This window comes from Typopeltis vanoorti, unplaced genomic scaffold (genome assembly GCF_054136105.1).
Source record: "Typopeltis vanoorti isolate ZY-2024b unplaced genomic scaffold, IOZ_Tvanoo_1.0 HiC_scaffold_690, whole genome shotgun sequence".
In the NCBI taxonomy this organism is placed as follows: Eukaryota; Metazoa; Arthropoda; class Arachnida; order Uropygi; family Thelyphonidae; genus Typopeltis; species Typopeltis vanoorti.
Window position 1 is genome coordinate 1,435 of NW_028328170.1, and position 20,269 is coordinate 21,703.

General features: G+C 35.0%; 1 protein-coding gene across 1 annotated transcript in view; it reads left to right on the forward strand.

Moving 5' to 3' along the window:
• Positions 1-682: 682 nt before the first annotated feature.
• The window catches only part of LOC150092099 (uncharacterized), a gene marked incomplete at both ends in the record, with an annotated part of 300,006 nt that continues 280,419 nt past the window's right edge, over positions 683-20,269 (forward strand). The window contains one exon of the mRNA XM_090415309.1: positions 683-721. Within this exon, the coding sequence (XP_090271435.1) occupies positions 683-721 (39 nt within the window). The remainder of the gene's footprint in view (positions 722-20,269) is intronic.

Sequence of the window (20,269 nt, forward strand, 5' to 3'; positions counted from 1 at the left end):
GTACTTCTTTTATACGGATATGATGAAATTAAGGTTCATCAATACATTTTCATTCATCCTTCTATGAAAATACACTGATACAGCGTACAATATGGTACTATATATACGATACAATATAAATGCTGTATAGTAGAGTGGACTTCAAGAAAATAAATTGCTTTTTTGTCAAGATGAGCAAATTGACGAATTTGAAAATATATGGCTTTTCCGAATGTAGTACAACAACAAAATCGATCTTCTTTCAACAATTTCAAGTATCGTAGCTACAAATGTAGTCTTACCAGACAGTTCCTTGGGGCAGATGCTCTGAGAGAATAATTACAAGAATAACAATTCCCACTAAAGAGCATAGTTCAGTTTTTTTTAATTTTTATTGTTACCTTTCATTTGTGGTTAAGAAGTGGAACTTTTGTGATAAGTTATTTAGTGCAGAAGTGACCTACATGAGGTACATGTCGTTTTTCATCTAAATATTTGATAAATTAACATTTAATTAACAACATATATTTTAAAGATCGTGAGATTTTAAAGATAGAGTTTTACGTGATCTTTAATCTATTTTATTTTATAAAGAAATATATTTTATATTTAGTTCTCTTCAATTCTGAACTAGTAAATAATAAAAATATAAATATGTACAATTTCCTTTATATTTCTAATTCCGTGTAATTTCCTTTTTTAGCTTCTATTGTAACACCACAACAAACAACCGTACCTGCAGGTATGTACAACACCATATCTTTATTATATAAATTTTTATAACGATTCTGTGCAGAATGAAAAGTATTAAATGAAAGTAGTTATTTTACTTCTGTTTAAATTATAATTATCATATTGATGTTTTTGAAAAAATTTCAGAAATATTCAAATATAATATGATCTTTATAAACCATGGAAATCTGTGAAGAATATAAATCTGTCTTAAATACGCTCATTCTTTTAACACTCTGCATTGAAGGTACGTCTCTAAAGAATAGCACACTGGTCATGATATTCTGGTTTATGTTTCCATAACACATATTCTTGATAGAAATTCTTGATAAAGCTCTCTTAAGATAAGAGAGCTTTATCTTTAGCAGAACAAAGTGAATAAAATTCCTAGGAACATGTTAAAAGAAGATGCTCCCAGCAAGATAAATCAGATAGATTTCAACTTTTAACGATACTCAGGGTAAGGAATTTTTTTCCCCAAGAAACACAAAATGCTTTCATAACAAAGTTCTTGTTTTCTGACTTTTTAATCCATCTAACTCGAGTGCTTCTAGATATTTTTTCAATGTTTTTGGGATGGCGCCTAAATCACCTATTATTATGGGAACAACTTTCGTCTTCTTTTGCCAGATTCGTTCAATTTCGATTTTCAAATCACGATATTTTGTAATTTTTTCATGTTCTTTGTCGTCAATTCGACTATCTCCTGGTACTGACATTTCGATAAACTTAACACCCTTGTTTTCACTTTTTTCAACCACTGTGATATCAGGTGTATTACATTCCAAGCTTTTGTCAGTCTGGATTTTGAACCAGAGTATTTTAGTTTTTTCATTCTCAACCACTTTCTGGTGAACTTTATGCTTCCAATAGTCTTTAGATTCTTCAAACCCATATACGTTTTACATAAATGCCAGTGAAGTATCTTAGCTACGTTATCATGCCTTTTACGGTACTCAATTTGTGCGATTTTGCTGCATCCACTTATAACGTGGTCTACTGTTTCTTCCTTTTCTTTGCACAATCTACATTTACTGTCTTCTTGAATTTTTTGTATTTTTGCCTTCATAACGTTGGTTTTAATGGCCTGTTCTTGTGCTGCAAAAATTACAGATTCTGTTTCTTTCTTTAGTGCTCCATTTCTCAACCATCGCCAAGTGAAGTTGCAGTCAGCGCTGTCCTCTATGCTGTGAAGGTATTTTCCATGCAATGTCTTATTTTTCCATATTTCAGTTCTCACTTTTACTTGGTTGGTTTTGTATTCCAATTTTGTCTCTGTGGGTTTAAATAAACCCTCTTTCCTTACTTCAATTAGAAATTTTTCCGTTGTTTGCTGCAGATAATGATTTCAATTTCGTTTTTCGTCTTCAATAACTTGCTTCACTTGTAATAATCCTCTACCTCCTTTTTTGTGTGATAGATAGAGCCTATCAAAGACTCTGCGAGGATTGAGGGCATGGGGCATTGTCATTAATTTTCGAGTTTTTCGGTCTAAATCTTCCATCTCTAGCTGGGTCCATTCAACAATGCCTGCTGAATATCTCATAACAGGTATGGCCCAGGTATTAATTACGTTTATCAAATTTCCAGCATTAAGCATTGACTTAAGGAGTTTTCTTAATCGTCTTATGTATACTGCTCTAGTTCTTTCTTTGATCTTATTGTGCAGAATTTGTGATACTTATGAAATTCCCAAATATTTGTAGCTGTCTTCGAATTTTGTTGCCTTGATTATTTCACCATCGAGCAGCTCGATTTCGTTCATATCTTCAAACTTTCCTCTTGTTATTCCAGCAATTGCACATTTGTCTAAGACAAAATCCATTGATATATCTTGACTGAATATGTGCACAGTGTTAAGAACGATCCGAGTTCATTCTCTGATTTTGCATACAACTTCAGTTCGTCCATGTATAAGAGATGAGATATCTTTGCACTCTTTTGCGCAGTTTGATAACCATTAGCAGTTTTATTTAAAATTTTAGTTAAGGGGATCAATGACAATATAAACAATAGAGGAGATAATGAGGCTCCTTGAAAGATGCCCCTTTTTATGTTTACCTCTCCAATTTCTTCTCTATTTAGAAAACCAACATCGTTTTCCAGTTTTTCATGCTGGATTGCAAAAAGTTTTGCACGTTTTCGCTAATACCGAATAGTTCTGTGCAATTTAAAATTGCTGTTCATTTGCTCGATAATTTTTCTTGCGAGTTCTTGTTCCTTATCTGATAGCTTCTTTTCAACTATTTGTATATTTTCAAAATTTTCAGCATTCTGCACGTTGGAATCTGGTTCTACTTCATTCATATTCTTGGTCACTTCAGGGTCAGTACGGTCTCCTTTTACAGCTTGAGGTTTCAGTGCTTCCAGCTCAAGTTCACTAAATACCTTGTGTTTGATAATGAAGCTGCGTTGCTGCATCAGCCTTTCGAATGAAGTTTCAGAATTTGGGTGTCGTTCAAGCCAAAGGTGGAACATTCGTTTCTGAAATCCCCTAACTGATGGGTTTGAACTGTAGAAGCACTGCATGACTTGTCTATTTTCAGCCATGCTCCACTTTTTCCTAGTAAATACTTTCGAGTTCTGTGGATCTTGCTCCTGTAGCCCATTTGTCACTGACTGTCCAGGAAGCCTAACATCCAGTGCGGTCCCTGGTAACCCGCGCGACGACCGATGCGGTATAAAGTTCTGATTTGTCTTCAGCATTTTTAACTGGGGGTGGGCAGGTGCATGAGATAAACAAAAATAGGTAAATAGGACAGAATCACCCCTAGCACTCGAATACTCTAATAGCATTGGGGGGAAGGAGCAAGGTGAAAAGAAATACAGAGGGAAAGATGAGTAGGGACCAGTCTACAGATAATATAACAGGTATATGTTGCATGAAGTAAGGCGTGATCCAGCTTCAGGTTCCTCGGGTTCGCCATGCCCGTACTCACTAGAGTGAGCCCTTGAGGATATATATATATATATATATATATATATATATATATATATATATATATATATATATTTTCATAATTTTCAGCATTCTGCACGTTGGAATCTGGTTCTACTCCATTCATATTCTTGGTCACTTCAGGGTCAGTACAGTCTCCTTTTACAGCTTGAGGTTTCAGTGCTTCCAGCTCAAGTTCACTATATACTTTGTGTTTGATAATGAAGCTGCGTTGCTGCATTAGCCTTTCAAATGAAATTTCAGAATTTGGGTGTCGTTCAAGCCAAAGGTGGAATTGAAAGAACTGAATGACTAGAACCGAGATTTAAGTAAAAATCTCGGTTCTAGTCATTCAATTCTTTATAAGTATTAAGTTTACTGCAGAGCTTGAAACGGATAATTCCTTGCCTTTTCTTGATGTCAAACTGACTCGCACTTCTGGTAAACTCAAATTGTCGATATATAAAAAGCCCACACATACCAACAGATATCTGCATAGTCATTCCCATCACTTCCCTCCTCATAAGCTTGGAATAATTTCCACCTTGGGACATAGAGCCCGTTCTCTTCTGGATGACCCAAATGAACTTCTTACAGAAATAAACCATCTGAAAACTTCTTTCGAAGTTAATGGATATTCCAAGAGAATCATTGAAAAATTCTTTCTTAATCCTCCTAAACATCACTCAGAAGAAACAAATAGATTCAAAGGCAATATATCTATTCCTTACATAAGTACCGTTTCACATAAATTAGCGAAAGTTCTAAGAAAATAAAATATCAAAACCTTGTTCACTCCACTTCCAAAGATCCGTTTCTTAATAAGCCACCCAAAACCTTGTCATCATCAACTCAAATACCCTGTTGTATATAAAATATTGTGTGATTGTGATATTCCTAATTTTGGGCAGACAGACAAATCTGTCGAACTGCGTATGGAAGAACTCATGAGGGACATTACTCACAAGAGACAGCGAGCCAGTGCTATATATATATATATATATATATATATATATATATATATTTTTTTTTTTTTTTTTTTTTTTTTTTTTTTTTCAAAATTCATTTTTACTCGGTTGGAATATTATAAAAAAAGGTTTAATGACTATTACCGAGAGAAAAGATGACAAGATATATTTAAAAAAGATACTACTAGTTTACTAGTTTCGTTACATAAACATCCTCAGGTATCACAATCAAAGAAGTATATAAAAAAATTACAGAGACTTAAAATTGTACTAACAGAACAAGTATAAAAAACAGTAGACAGAAGTGGAAGAAGCCGGTTGTTCAGTGCCAAAGAAGACAAAGTCGGCTCCATCAGCAGGACTGGATAATGGCGCTGGAGCATCGCTGGAATAAACGTATTAGCCTTAAGGGAGATTATGTTGAAAAATAAAAATAATTATGAAATTATAAATTCGTTTTTTCATTGTTAGGCCGAGAACATTTCAGACCACCCTCGTATATATAAGAAATATCAAGACTGAGGATAAAGTGTCTGACATATAGTGTAAACTTTATAAAACTACGTGCAATTCCTTAAAAATTAGTCATACATATACACATGATAACAATTATAAAAGAAAATGTATTCTATTAATCGAATTTTATGAATTTGGGAAACTGATAAATGAAAATGTTAGTGATCGGATTTGTAGAAAATGTAAAACGTAAAAATTCATTAAATATGTATGTAAAAATAAATACAGTATGAAATAAAAACAGTGCTGAATAACTACTGTACATGGATATATGTTTTGTATCTGTTCTTCGAAATTAATTTATAGTTCTTTTAGTTAGGCATGAATTTTACCCTCTTCTATACTTGACGTTATACCATTGGTATAGCTGCCAATTTATAGCTGTTCAGTAATTTTCATGTGGCTTATGGAAGTGAAGTTACTCTGAGCACAGATTTGACATTTCCGGTTTGATTTTTTCTCTTTAGACATCTTTCTGTAGTTTATTTCTGTCAAACCTACACACACGGGAGGATGATAGTATTCTTAACATACCAGAGAATCTTAATAGTTAATTTTTATCAAAAACCTTACTTTCGCAGATTTCTTCGAACATGTCATCGGAGTAACCTTTGAAGAGGATTACGTACTGTTTGAGCTTTCGCCCCTAGTCACTCAAGGGCTATTTCAATGACAATGGTCTCAGTTTCTTTTTCTTTTTCGTTTTTTTTTTTTTTTTGATTCAGTATTACCAGCTCCCATCACTCCGTTTTCGCATATTCATTTCTGGAAATAGTTGGGCGATTTCAGTGAATTATGCATCTGTTTCTTCGACTTGGCGAGTAAGAATAGATGAGCACACTGTTAAGTTGATGAAGTAAATGCACCATTTTATCACTGACTAAAATACAGTCAGTGATAAATGATAACTTGATACTGTTAGCACTGAGAGCCCTCATATAAAATGATGTCTACAATGATACTTATGTATTCAAAGAAAAACTCAATATTTTTTTATTTATCAGTTTAATTTAGTCTAATTCAACGTAATTAATAAAAAGCCTGCTCTTATATATAAAAAAAATTCGACAGTGCGACATTAATTATTTAACAGGATATATTACTTATTTAGACTTTAGTATTAATTAACCATTGCTAACTTATTCATTTATCAATATCATATTCACAAATTTTATGTTATATATATACACGTGCTTTTGTTCGTTCTGGTTTCCTATTGAAAGATGGCCAAATTTTTTAATAACATATTTATTAAAATGTGGTTTATTATAATTCATTAAGAATAATTTAATAACTAACTTAATATGCAATTGTAATAATATGATGACTTCTTCATATGCCATCTGATATACTATTCATATATATAATAATACATCGATATATATATCCACGATTTCAAAAGTTCAAAATTTTGAACTTTTGAAATCGTGGAGACAGTGAGACCTTGCATGGATGTAAAGATTTGTACGTTTTTTCCCCTTCAAAAGATTGAAAACTGAAGTTCCCATTTGGATGAAGAAGAATCAGAAGATTTAAAGACATACGAAAGTGCTTTTGCTCTATTTCTAAAGTGAACTGTATCACTGAACATACATAACTGATCTTCCTAAAGTCACGTGGAAATTTCTTATAACCAGTGAGAGTAGCAAAGATTTCATCAACATGTACCTCGGCAAACTGTTGGCCTGGTAATAAAATCTTAGTCGTACAGCAAAAAACACTTCATAGAAATGTCGGAACTTGAGGAAACAGGTCTTAATACATCTGTAATCTCTGTTTGCCAGAAGAACGTATCTTGACAACAAAAAAGCCGAAATGATTGAATGAATGAGAAAATTAGAGTCGCGATATCCAAAGGAAAGTTTTGTTAAGTAAATCTATAACTTCTGCTAAACAAATATTGGTAGCATGGTGATTATATCTTAACTAATCACTATGTCAAACGGAACTAGGTGAAGTCTACTGAAGCTTTTAAAATGTATAACTTTCTTAGCGTAAATAGAAGACTCCTTTATAACTGCAGTGCGCAAGATGGAAAGTTGTTGGGAAAGAGATTATATTTATAATCTCTTTACTATTTATAATGTTTATATATTTATAATGGATCAGGTAGTGCAACGAAATACGAGCCTTAAAATAACTCCTGACCTTTGAGAAGACCATATAGACTGAAGTAAGTTCATGGAAAGTCTTAGTCATCAACCACAGCCTTGATAAACTTCTATGAAAGGTAGATAGTCTTTGAGCATTATCCACCCAAATGGCTTCACGGATAAAATAGAAGCTCCGCACCCATTATTTCAATACTATTCAAAGCTTATATTAACTTCTGACCTGTATACACGACAAGTCCGGTTTGATCGTTAAGCTTCCTATAGTCTTTCTTATCTTTAAATTCTATTCTCTATTGTACTAAACTGCAGATAAAATGTGGGAGTGCAAAACAACGAAATGGAATGTTAAATTCGGAAAGCTAGATTACCCAAAACTTCCCCTGGTTTTATATGGATCAGAGCAACATTGAAAATTCGAGAATCACTTCAAACTGAATAAATGAAATGTGGATTTACGAAGAATCCTCATATGAAGACCAATGGCACTAGTGTAGGAATTAAAGAAATACCATATATCAATTTACTCGCTGATTTTATGGTTAAGAAGATTGTAAGGTGAGATTCTTTTTTTTCTTTTTTCTTAATATTTTTTCTCCTTCAAAGAAATTACATATACACAAAAGTTCTGTATATAAACATTATTATTATTATTATTATTATTATTATTATTATTATTATTATTATTATTATTATTATTATTATTATTATTATTATTATCTCAGACCTCCAGGGAATCAAAGACTCATCGAGGGAAGCTGTAAATTACCCAACCCAGCTATCATACCTTTCCTTAAATTCATTTACACTAGATGCACTTACTACCCGTAAGGGCAAATTATTCCACTCACTCACTGCTCTCTGGGAGAAAAACCTAGCTCTTAACCCTTTCCTGAGTGAAAACGACCTTAACTTCCATGGATGCCACCATGTTCTCTCCCTGCCTTCCATATAACAAGAAATTAAATCATTTGAAATATTTTAACATCCATTCAAAAGTTTATAGACCTCTATCATATCACCCCTCTTTCTCCTGTTAATCAGAATCTGTAATCCACATACTCGCAATCTGTCTTCATAATCTAAAATCCCATAATTCTGATATAATCTTTGTAAATCTTCTTTGCAACCTTTCCATAGCTTCTTTATCCCCTTGGAACCCTGGAGACCAAATCTGCGCAGAGTAATCTAAGTATGGTCTCTTCAAATCATTTTGTAATTGCTAAATATCAGTAGTCCCTGATTGCCCTGCCTATCTTCGCATCATCAGCACACAATTGCAGATCCCATGATAGAACCCCGCTTGATGTCATTAATGTATAGAATGAACAATAATGGCCCAAGGACTGAACCCTGAGGTACACCACTGGTTACCTTAAATCTTGCAGATTCTCACCCGCTGTATACCACTTTTTGATATCTGTCTGTCAACCATCCCCTGATCCAAGTCAATAGATTATGTTTCAATTCCATATTATCCAGTTTACACAACAGGATATCGTGTGGTATCTTATGAAATGCCTTAGAAAAATCTAACATTATCATAATGTATCCATTCCCTTTATCCAACTCGGCCGTAACATTGTTATAAAATATGAGCTAATTGCTAAAACATGACCTTCCTTTAGTAAACCCATGCTGTTCCCTACAGAGTATAGAATGCTTATCTACCCATTTCTGTATGCGAGTTCTTACCAACTTCTCTAAAATCTTCAATACCACACCAGAGATACTAATAGGTCGGTAGTTAGAAACAGTTTTTGCACCACCCTTGTTCAACGGAATAATCATACATTCCCTCTATTCCTGTGCTATCATTCCTGAGCTGAGACTCAAGTTATACAAATGTGTGAAAGACCTAGCCAATTCAGCTGAACGTTCCTTTAGCAAACGGGCTGATCTTCCATCTGTCCCTATTGACAAATTCTTATCCAGGTTATGCAAGAGCTCTTCAACCTCATTTTCATGAACCTCTAACACTTCATGCAGTGTAGCAGTAGCACCTTGCACCATGCTATATACACCTGGTTGATATGTCTTAGCAAAGTGAGCACTCATTAACTGAACAATCTCCTTAGCTTCCGACTCTCGTGTACCATCTGCATTCAATAAAGTTATTCTTCCAAATTCATTCTTTCTTTTGCTTGCGGCATAACAATAAAATTCTTTTGGATTGCCTTTAGCTTGCATGGCCAATTTATTTTCATACTCCGTTTCAGCTCTTCTTGCAATACTCGTTACTTTTCTGGCCTGAGCTTTATATATTTCATAACTCCTCTCACTCTTTTTCTCACGATATTTTTTCCACATCATCTCCTTCTTGTAGATCTGTAGCTTAATAAGGCTACACATCCATTTCACTCCCAACCTATTTATTCTTCGAACACTAGGGATACATTCAGATACCGCCTCATTCAAGCACTTTTTCAAAGATTTCCATGCATTGCTGACATTTTTTCCATTCAGTAAATGATACCATGGGACCAAAGATAGTATTCGTCTAAGTTGATCACAATTTCCAGCTTTGTAAATCAGCATGTAGCCTGATTTAAACGGGGCTTCAATACAAGTAGATACTTCCCAAAAAAGAACAGCATGATCACTGTCATCAATTGGTGGTAAAATAGCCATATTCTTGACAGAGATCCCTTATTATGCTATGAGCAAATCCAACACTCTTTTTGTCCTCGAGTTCCTTCTTTCACATTCTGCTTAAGAAAGTTATCTCGCGACAATTCAATAAATTTCTGTTCTTTCTGATCATGAGATTTCTGTTCTACCCAATCAATGTTTGGAAAATTCAAGTTACCCATAATGATCATTCGCTTGGTACCCATAAGGCCAAATTGGCGATGCATTTCTTCGTTCCCCTACAACTGAGCTGTCAGGTCTGTAGCAACACCCCACCATATATTTCACTCTGTTAACCTCCGCTTCACACCAAAGAGACTCAAACTAATCGTTACATGAGACATTTTTACCATCATTGTTTTCTTGTATTTCTACGCTAACTGGACGTCATCTGATATCATTAGTAGCACTCCTCCTCCTCTCCTATCTCTTCTATCATTCTTAAAAATAGTATATCCGTTACACTCGATCCCACTTCTGATAGCCAGGTTTCAGTAATGCCACCAATCTTAGGCCACATCGTATTCAATAAAGCAACAAACTCAACCTCTTTGTTTTTAATGCTCCTGGCATTTGTGTATGGACATAATAAATTACGACCTAGCCTATTCTTATAATTAGATATCCAACGTATTTGGTCTTGTTCTAGAATTTTCTCTTTTCCCTCCCCAGACATACTTAAAAGGTCCGAACCCAAAGCATATTTTTCCACTCCTACGCCACATATATAACCATGTTCAAAGGCATTTATATCTTTATCACGTTTATATACCATAGCTGAACTTTCACACACATTTTTCCCATTCTTCCCTTGATGATCTCGTTTCCCTGACTCTCTGCATTAAGTCTCATACCAAGAAGTAATTTCTCCAGCTTTCTGATGCCAAATGAATTCAAGTGCAGGCCATCATTCTTATACAAACCTTTTCTGCTATCAAACACATCCCACACGTCTATAAACTCGCATCCATATCTTCTACATAGCCTACGCGTGAAATCATTTGCTATTATCGCCCTCCTTAACTCAGTACTATCATATCTAGGTGGTAATCCCACAATTTCTACTCTCTCACATTTCTTTCTCGCTTCTTCCAACAGACATTTCATATATTCTCTCATACTATGTTTTTCACCACTTAAATTATTGGTACCTTCCAGCACTACCATTTCTTTTACATTTCTTTTTTGGGTTTCAATTACGTTTGTCATATTTTTAATTTTCGTTCCAGGGAAACTAGAAGTGGTGACTCCCTCGGCAAGCGCAAATTTTAAAATTGAGTCACCATACAATATTACCTCTTTTTTCTTAGATATTAACTGACTTACTTTGTTGTGATTAATATTTTGATTACTAAGGTCAGTATTTTCCTGCCTGTTCTTGTTCTCATCCTTTTTATTATCCTGTCGAAGTTTAAACAAACGTTTTTCCACGTTTTCCAATTCCCTGGTGGATTTTCTAATCATTTCTTTTAACTGAGCTATTTCTAATGTCATCGTATCCTCAGATAAATCATTTCCATTACTGCAGCAGTGTTTTTGTTCAGGACAAACGTTCTCCTCAGTAGCAACTTTAGCTTTGGTCACTGCCTTGTTACGCCGAGTTTTTTGTGCCATTTTTAGTAAAATTATTAGTAAAAACTAATAATTTTTCTGAAATTATGTTATAAAACAATTTAGTACAATAAACTACACTAACAAAACTACAATAATATACTAAAATACACAATTAAATCTAAGAAAACACTTAATAAATCAACAAAAATCACAAATCTTCCAGGAGCTCACTGACGGTACGTCTTTCCACCTGATAGCCTCGACACCAGAACCCAATTAACACTGTAATACATTTTTTTACAATAGGTATAATTGATATATGTAAAAGAATAACAATAATGATTTTTAATAACGATATCAATAATAATCTTATTGGCCTTCCAGAGTAGTTACACGTTTTTAAATACTTGATAAAACTTTTCATTGGTGAGTACTTTTCTGTTACAGTAATTAGAGTCAATACATTTTTTAGACAACAGTACAACATTTCACTACTTGTGGTTCAGTAAGTACAATTTGCATAACGTTCAGTTGATATAATCATCGATGTATTACTATTATTAATGATAATGACAGTGATAATTTGCCATATGTAATTCACAGTTATATAATTTATTAATAACATACGTTGCAGTGCACTTTTTTTTCTTCGAAATTTGAGAAAGTGTGATTATACTGTATTTTCATTTACAATTAAAATATATTTCCTACTCTTTCGCAATCATAAAGTATATGATTGCGAAATCATATACTGTATGATTGTAAAAATATCTATAAATATCATTATTTATAGATATTTTTAGTAATATTAATGTTTTTATTTCATTCTATTTTCATATATTACATAGGAATATTATTATATTATTACATTATGCATAGTAATATTGATATCTACCCTATATATATATTAAAATGATAAGGCTTTTTGTGTCACGTTTTTTGTCAAGTTATTTGAAACGTTTTGAAACTCAGGGGCTACCCTGAGTGTCGAGTCTTCAAAATTCGAGTCATCAGAATTCAAGGAGAACAGGCCTACCAGTCCGGCCGGTTCTCCTTGAATTCTGATGGCATCTACAGCGCCCCCCCACAGAATTCGTGGGGAAGGGGTTGTAGGGCCTAGGGGCGGACCCCTTTCGAGTTTTCAAAATTCGAGTCATCAGAATTCAAGGAGAACCGGCCTACCAGTCCGGAACTCGGGAATGTTGTGCGCCAGGGGGGAGGAACCGCCCCTTTCAAGTTTTCAAAATTCGAGTCATCAGAATTCAAGGAGAACCGGCCTACCAGTCCGGAACACGGGGGGTGGGGGGTTGGGCGCCGTTGGCGCCAGGGGAAGGAGCCCCTCCCCCTAGTATTATATAATAAGATTACTACACTATATACAGTAATATTTTACATAATAATATTATTACATTACATTTAGCAATTTTAATATTAATAGTATTAATTTAATTATATTTTATTCAATAAATACTTCGTTTTTTGTTCATTTAGAATAAGATTTATAAAAGACTAAGAACATTATATGAGTAATTAAGTATGTTTGAGTATGTATATCTTGCATAAAGTAAAGGAATGGAAATTATGTATTAATGAATATGAGTTCCATCCACTTTGCTACAATATTAATAATTTTAGATTAGATTACATGCATAATAGGGTAGTTTGTTGTGATGTTAGCCTTTCGGCTGTTTAGGGGCAATATATACATGCTACCATCTAGGGAAATGGCTATGAGCAAGGTGGTTTCCCATTCTACATATTTACAGGGACGGTTTGCCTGCTTGCGAGATGAAAATCGCCAGATAAACAGTGCGGAAAAAATCCTGCTGTCACGCCCAAGACCGGCTAATTTGGCTATGGCAGATCCTTAGGCTTCTCGAGTAGTCGACAGGAATCGAACCCAGGACACTCCTTACTTAGGCATATGGTTGCGAAGAGCTTAGCCACTAGCCTAACCGCGCGGACTAATGTGGTTTATGGAACGGAAATTATATGTTTATGAATACGATTTCAATACTAATATTCGCAGTAGATGGATGATGAAGATTGAGTTAGCTTTTCTGAAACCAGTGGGATTAACGATTAATTAAAACTTCTTTTATTTTTTCTTAGCGTTTGTTACTGTGGTTAATGTTTTATGCGAAATGATGGTAACTGTTGCAGTTCTAAGTGTGCTGATACAATTTCCATATTTCGGCATTTAGTGTTCTGTAACTGTTCAGATGTTTTACCTTATATGGCAAGTTCTTGAGTAATGTGGGTAATAAGATGCTCCCTCCTCATGAATGCGCCATAAAGAGGGTTATGTCTGGTCTGGTTATGCGGCACGTTTCTCTGTTAATGCTGTAAGCATTATTGAAACAGTCTTAGTAACAGTGTATATAGTGTCGTAGTTTCTTTATACTCAGGATTTTGTGTTTTGCTATTAGGGGTTCAATTATATCCTGGTGTGCATTTTAACAAACTAGGCACTATTGTGCAAAGCAAACAGTTTTGCAGCAATAGTGAGTAGTTTGTTATGAAGATATTCTATGTATTTAGTCTTTAAGGTTGTTGTCAATGTATAAACCGAGGTATTTAGTTGGATTTACGGGTGTGATTTCTAGCAGTAGGTAGCGGCTTCCATGGTTAATGCAATGATATGTGTGGCTATATATTATTAGTGGTTCAGGTGCAAATTCTAGGGTTCTTTATTATTAGCATGTGCATTTTGATGTAATTTACTATAACTGAATTCTGATAAAAGTAGTCAGTTATTCTGTTTAGGTGATGTTGTGCTTTGGAGAGTGCAGTGTTTATGTCTGTGTGGACTGTTAGCAGTGCTGTGTCGTCAGAGTACTGATATATTTGACTTTGCAGTGTTTATGTATATGTTGAACAGTATGGGTGATAATGCTCCTTGAGGGACTCCGTGTTGTATTTGTATTCCCCGGCTGTGATATCTACCTATTTTTTTTTTACTTGCGTTCTGTCTGTGAGATAACTCCTAAATCATGTATGCAATGTCCCTCTTATTCCGACTGAGTGTTGACCGGATAGCAGTCTTTCATGGTCAAGTGTGTCTAAAGCTTTGGTAAGAAAAAAGGCGTATGAGGATAGCAAATTGTTTGTGTCAAGAGGTTTGTTTATTTAGATCGTTTTTAATGTCCTTTAATAGCATGGTTGTGCTCTTCGTTTTCTGGAAACTGTACTACTTTTGTAAGATGATGCTATATTCTGTAAGTAGTTTTGTTGTCTTGTCTTGTTTATTACTTTTTCAAGAAGTTTAGAGATTACAAGCAAGTTAGCAATTGGTCTGTAGTTGCGTGTAGTCATTTCTTTTTTCATGTTTGTAGATAGGTGAAACTCTAGCACATTTTAGTTGTTTGGGAATAGCTCCAATATCGAATATCATGTTAACAAGTTTCAGAAGTATAGGATTTAGGATTATGTTCAAAATGTGAGTCTGATTTTCTCAATTCATGGACTCGTCTTTTGCTTTAATTGTGAGAAAGCATCGTTCAATTCCAATTTGGATGCAGAAGGAAAGTACATTATTTGCTGTTGAATTTGGGTTAATAGTTTTGTATTTGGCCTAAAGGGAAAAGTATCTTTATTGAGTTGTTTGATCTTGTTGTGAAGACATAGTTAAATGATTCTGAGAGTTCCTTCTGTTTATTTTCCTCACTCAAGTTTCTGATGATAAATCTTGTGGGGAGGTTTTCCTTTTTCGGGTTAATAGTTCATTAAGTGTATACCATGTTTCTTTCATATTGACACTATTTCGCGAATTTCTGATAGTAATAGTGTCTTTTTGCGCTCCTAATTTTAGTTGTTAGTTAGTTTCTTGTGGTATTTTTCGTACAATGTTTGTAGGTGAATGACACTGGGTAGCTTTTTTACTCCCTTCCATAGAATGTCTTTTATTGCGATGCTGTTAAGGATATTCTCATTTATTCATGGATTATTTAGTGCATATCTCTTGTTTCTTCGGTGTTTTGTTGCTTTTCTGTATATATGTTTGTAAACAGAAATTCGAAGGTGTCATATATAGTTGTTAGATCACTTATAGTAAGTAACTTGTTCCACTTTATATATTTTATAAGGTAATCAGCGACGCATTTTATCATGATAGCAGCATGCTGTTTATCTAGTGGGTTTTTTAATAGCATGTGGGTAATGTACCGGTCTTGTGGAATGACGTTGCGATAAAGTAGTGGTCAACTAATTAGTGGTGATTACGTATATGTGTTAGTAGGAGCCGGTATGTTTATGTGGTCTATGCATAATTGTGTCAGTGAGTCCTTTAGAATTTCTTCTCTTGTTGGGGAGCTTGTAGTCAGGTTTATGTTGTATTGGCTTATATGTCAAGATATGTGTTAGTGGTTGGAGAGCCACGGTCCAGAGTGTTTATGTTAATATTAGGATAAGTCTATCTGTTATGTGATTGTTGATGTCCTTTAGCCATGTTTCTAAATATTGCATTCTAATTCTTGTAGGAAGCTGAGAGAATTTCTATTTGGGGGTCTACTTACAGGGTGTTTCAAAGAGAATGACCCGATTTCTAATAATAATATTTAATAATGAAAATGTGGTACAGTTACAAAGTAAATTACCAAGTATGAAGTGCTTGCAGTCGTCATATCAAACCCGGGGCCAACGCTGTAAGGTCGTATTCATTCTTGGTTCGTGGTTGCAGAGATATACAATTTTCAAATCGGGACATTTTTTTGAAACGCCCTGTATTGTGTTTATGGTGCATTTATGGTTGCAGTTAGTTATGATTTCCAAATGTAAGGTTTCTGCATGTTCGAAAGTGGTTATGGTTTCGGTCACACAGTACTTTTCATTTACAAATGCAATTATGCCACCTCCTCTTTTTTGTGGTCTACATAATGCAGGGGTCTTCAACCTTTCAGATAGTGTGGGCCACATTAAAAATTTCAATGAAGCCCGCTGGCCACTAAATTATACTGCGGTGTTTAGAATTGTAAGATGCTTTCCAGATTCACAAGGAACGCTGTGCATGTGATACTTTACATAAAATCCTATAAAAATAAACAAACTCAGCTTTAACAGAGTAGGTAGGAGTATGGTTCATGATAAGTAAATACAATCAGTACTTGAAAAAAGATAATTTATTGAAGAAAATATTCATTTTTTGCAATATCAATGGGCAACTTGGCAATGTTTTTCCTTGACCAGCTTGTTAATTTTGGCATCAATGTCGGAAGTCGCTATGCGCAGAGTATTCTTGAGATATTGGTCCATAATCTGAGTTAGTTCTTGTCCTGGACTTCACATGCTTCATTCTGGAAAACTGCTTACATAAGTATGTGTTTCCTAACAAAGCGCACATCTTCAAAGCATGCTGACGAAGATTACAGAATTCGCCCTCAGAAATGTAGTCTTTGTAAAATGTAAGCAAGGGCACATTGAATAATTTTTCTCTCAAAGAAGAGTTGTTTTGGAGTTCAAGCAGTTCCAACATTTCGGCAGCATTGACATTGAATGGCATTGAAAATAAATCTAAAGAAGACCGTTGGTTACGAAAATCACTAAATCTCTCTTTGAACTCCCTTCGCAACATGGCTAATTTTTGTAGCGTATTCATCAAGAGACGAAAAGTTGAACTAAGCGAGAAGCTGAAAATGAGTTAAGTCATTTTTGCGATTTGTGCCTCCCAATGTTTGAGCTTGGCCACAAAAGCTTTGATGTGATCAAACAGAATGTGCACCAGTTGATCTTTCGATTGTAGCGACGTATTTAGGTCATTCATATGCAACGAGATGTCGGTCACAAAGGCAATGTCTGTCATCCACTTCGGATCGTTAAATTGTGCAATCGGGTTCCCCTTGGTTTGTGTGAACTGCTGTATTTTGCTCCTTAAGCCAAAGACTCTTTTAAGAACCTTCCCTCTGCTCAACCAATGCACATCACTATAACAAACCACATCGCCGTGACCCGCTTCGCGCTCTAGGGTCAGAACCTCTTGGAATTGACGATGATTCAGTCCTCTTGTCCTAATAATGTTGACAACAATCACAATAACTTTCATGACATTCTCAAATCCAATAGTTTTCGCGCACAAATTCTCTTGGTGGATTAAATAGTGGTTATGGACGAAATCGTTTCCTTCTAGTTCCGGTTCTTTCAGTTGCAGTGCAATAAACCCTTCGTGTTTTTCCCGCCGTAGCAGGGGCACCATCCGTTACCACACCCACGAGGTTGGTTAAGCTGAGGACGAAATGCTGGAGCGTTTTCTTGGCGGCTTCAAGAATATCAGTGCCTTATGTCATTCCCTTCATAGGTACGAGCGCTAGCAGTTCTTATGTCACACTGAATTGTTGATCAATGCCACGGACAAAGATAGTCAGTTGTGTTGCATCCATCATGTCTGTGTTCTCATCTAAAGCAAGTGAATATGACGTAAATTCGGATGACCGTATTTTTAAAGTTTCTTCAATGTCATTGGCAAGTTCTCCAAAATGTCGTGCTACAGTTATCCCAGAAAAACTCGGTTTTTAAACACTTCCCTATTATTTGGGCACAGAATGTTTCCAGCAGCGATGAGACTCTCTTTTACAAACTCGCCATCCAAGAAGGCTTTTGATTTTTTAGCAATTGTTTCAGCTATTACATAACTTACTTTGACGCACGCTTCGCTCTCTTCCCTCTGCTTTCTAAATGTACCCTCTGTAAAAAATATAGTAATTTTGTTTATTTACTCAATGTTTATTTTATACTTGATTAAAAATGTCTATTTAATATTTATCTGTTATTTGTTCAATTTTACTTATTAAATTCTTTACTTTACTTATATTTGTTATACAGTCGTAACTCCGAGGTTTTTAATCCGTTGCCTGATTTAGTCTAGTACAGATAATCCTTTCTTTTAACCTTTTTGACCCCCTCCCCCTTTTCAAGGTTGTGACTATGTTTATTCAGGTGCACGAATTTTTATAACTTGGGAACTTGCTTCTTGCTGGAGCCGAATTCCTTTATTATAACAGCAAGCGTATTTTGTCAATATTGATTTCTGAAAATTTATTTTTATTTCGACTGCGCCATCAGAAATCGCAGATAAGACTTAAATGTCCTTCCATAAAAACAATTTCGCTTAACACGGAATTATTTCTAACCCTTATCCCGATATCAAGCAACGTAAATTTCAATTCTTCAGTCGTGGCTAACTATCGTCTTAGGTCACACAAGCTCGATTTTTTGTAAGCAGTGCATTGGTATACAGGAATCAGGCAAAATTTTGACAAACAAAACAATTTATTCATGCTAATCAAGTTACAATAAAGGTTAATACTAGGCACACAAAATTCATCCTGACTCTGTACTTCTCATTAATATTAGCTTGGATCTTAATCTATTCAAACTTCGTTCAACAGTTTTTCATTACGTACACAGACTATGGTAATTATTGTGCCTACACTTAAATCATATAATATAAATGACCTACAATGCTATACAACAGACAAGTTTAAACAATTAGTAACGATAAATGCTATCTCATCTCATACAACCAAAAAGATAAATTCTCACTGTTTAACTAATTGCCTTCAGTCCTGAAGTTATACTAAAAAACAAATTCCCTAGAGCAATCTCTGCTACAATTTCTGTTTTTAGTTAATCATATATAGAAAACCTTACTTGGTATTTTGTCATCTAGTTCACATGAGCAGATCCTTGAGATTGTTACCGTCTATTTCATTCCGATATTGCTTTCACACACAGGTTCCTTTTTAAAAGATCGACGGAAGCACTTCTACTAGCGGCGATCATCAGCACCTTGGTGGCTGGAAGTCTGGAACTCACTTCTTCCACTGTTTAAACGACCCACCTAACATCTTCAGGTATCTGTTGGCTAGAACGGGTCCCTTGACCTAGAATCGACAGGACATAATCGAACTGGGAGCCAGAACAGAAAACTGAGTGAAAGCGTGCTTAACTGACGACAATCATTGATAGGCCTCTCCTCTTAAGCGGACCTCTGGATCCCTACGCCCGACCTTCTCCGACGACCTCCCACTATGACGACTGACCTTCTCCAATGAAAAAAGAACTGCTCCGCTGCCCCAACTCTCTCGATGTCTCCCCCTTTTATGCTGCCCCATCAACCTTGGAATTTGCTACTCTTTTATTTGAATTTAGATATTCACATGGGTCTGTTCCCGCCACCATTTTAGGTCACTGTGTTAAGGCGGGAAACTCCATACATTCTTGACTTTTGTGAGAGTGATAGCCTTAGGTCTTATACTTGACCGTGCTGGGATATTTTTTTGTCTTAACAATCTAATGTTACAATTCACTTATATACATATTTGTCTTTGTCTTTTTGGTAATAAAGAGAAAGACTTTTCATTGTTATATAGTAATTCAACAGTTAAATATTTCCAAAAATCACAAGTAAATTAATGTAATTTAAATTCCTTAGTAAAATCAGTATAGAAAGAATTTAATTTTAAATTTCTGTCTATTCAAGATTTTACACCTGCTGGCATTTTAAATCAATTTGGAGACGGTTCACTTTGTCCATAAGAAGCCACCCTCGAAGGTGATCGAAATTGGATGCATTCTTTGTCTCATAGTGTCATTTTATATTGTATTATTTTGATACTGACACTGACTAACAACAAACTAAACACACTGGCTAATTGTCGAGGGGCACAAAAAAAGTACAACTTTGTCCACTTTTCATTAAAAACCTGTCAAGAATCACTCGATTTACGCTTTTTACTCGCAGACGCCTTAGTGATGGAAGGTGAACCAAAAAATGATCCAAAATGGCCGTGTAACGGTTATTACCCACAGAATATGTCTCTGAACTCTCGAAGACATTAAAACGCGAT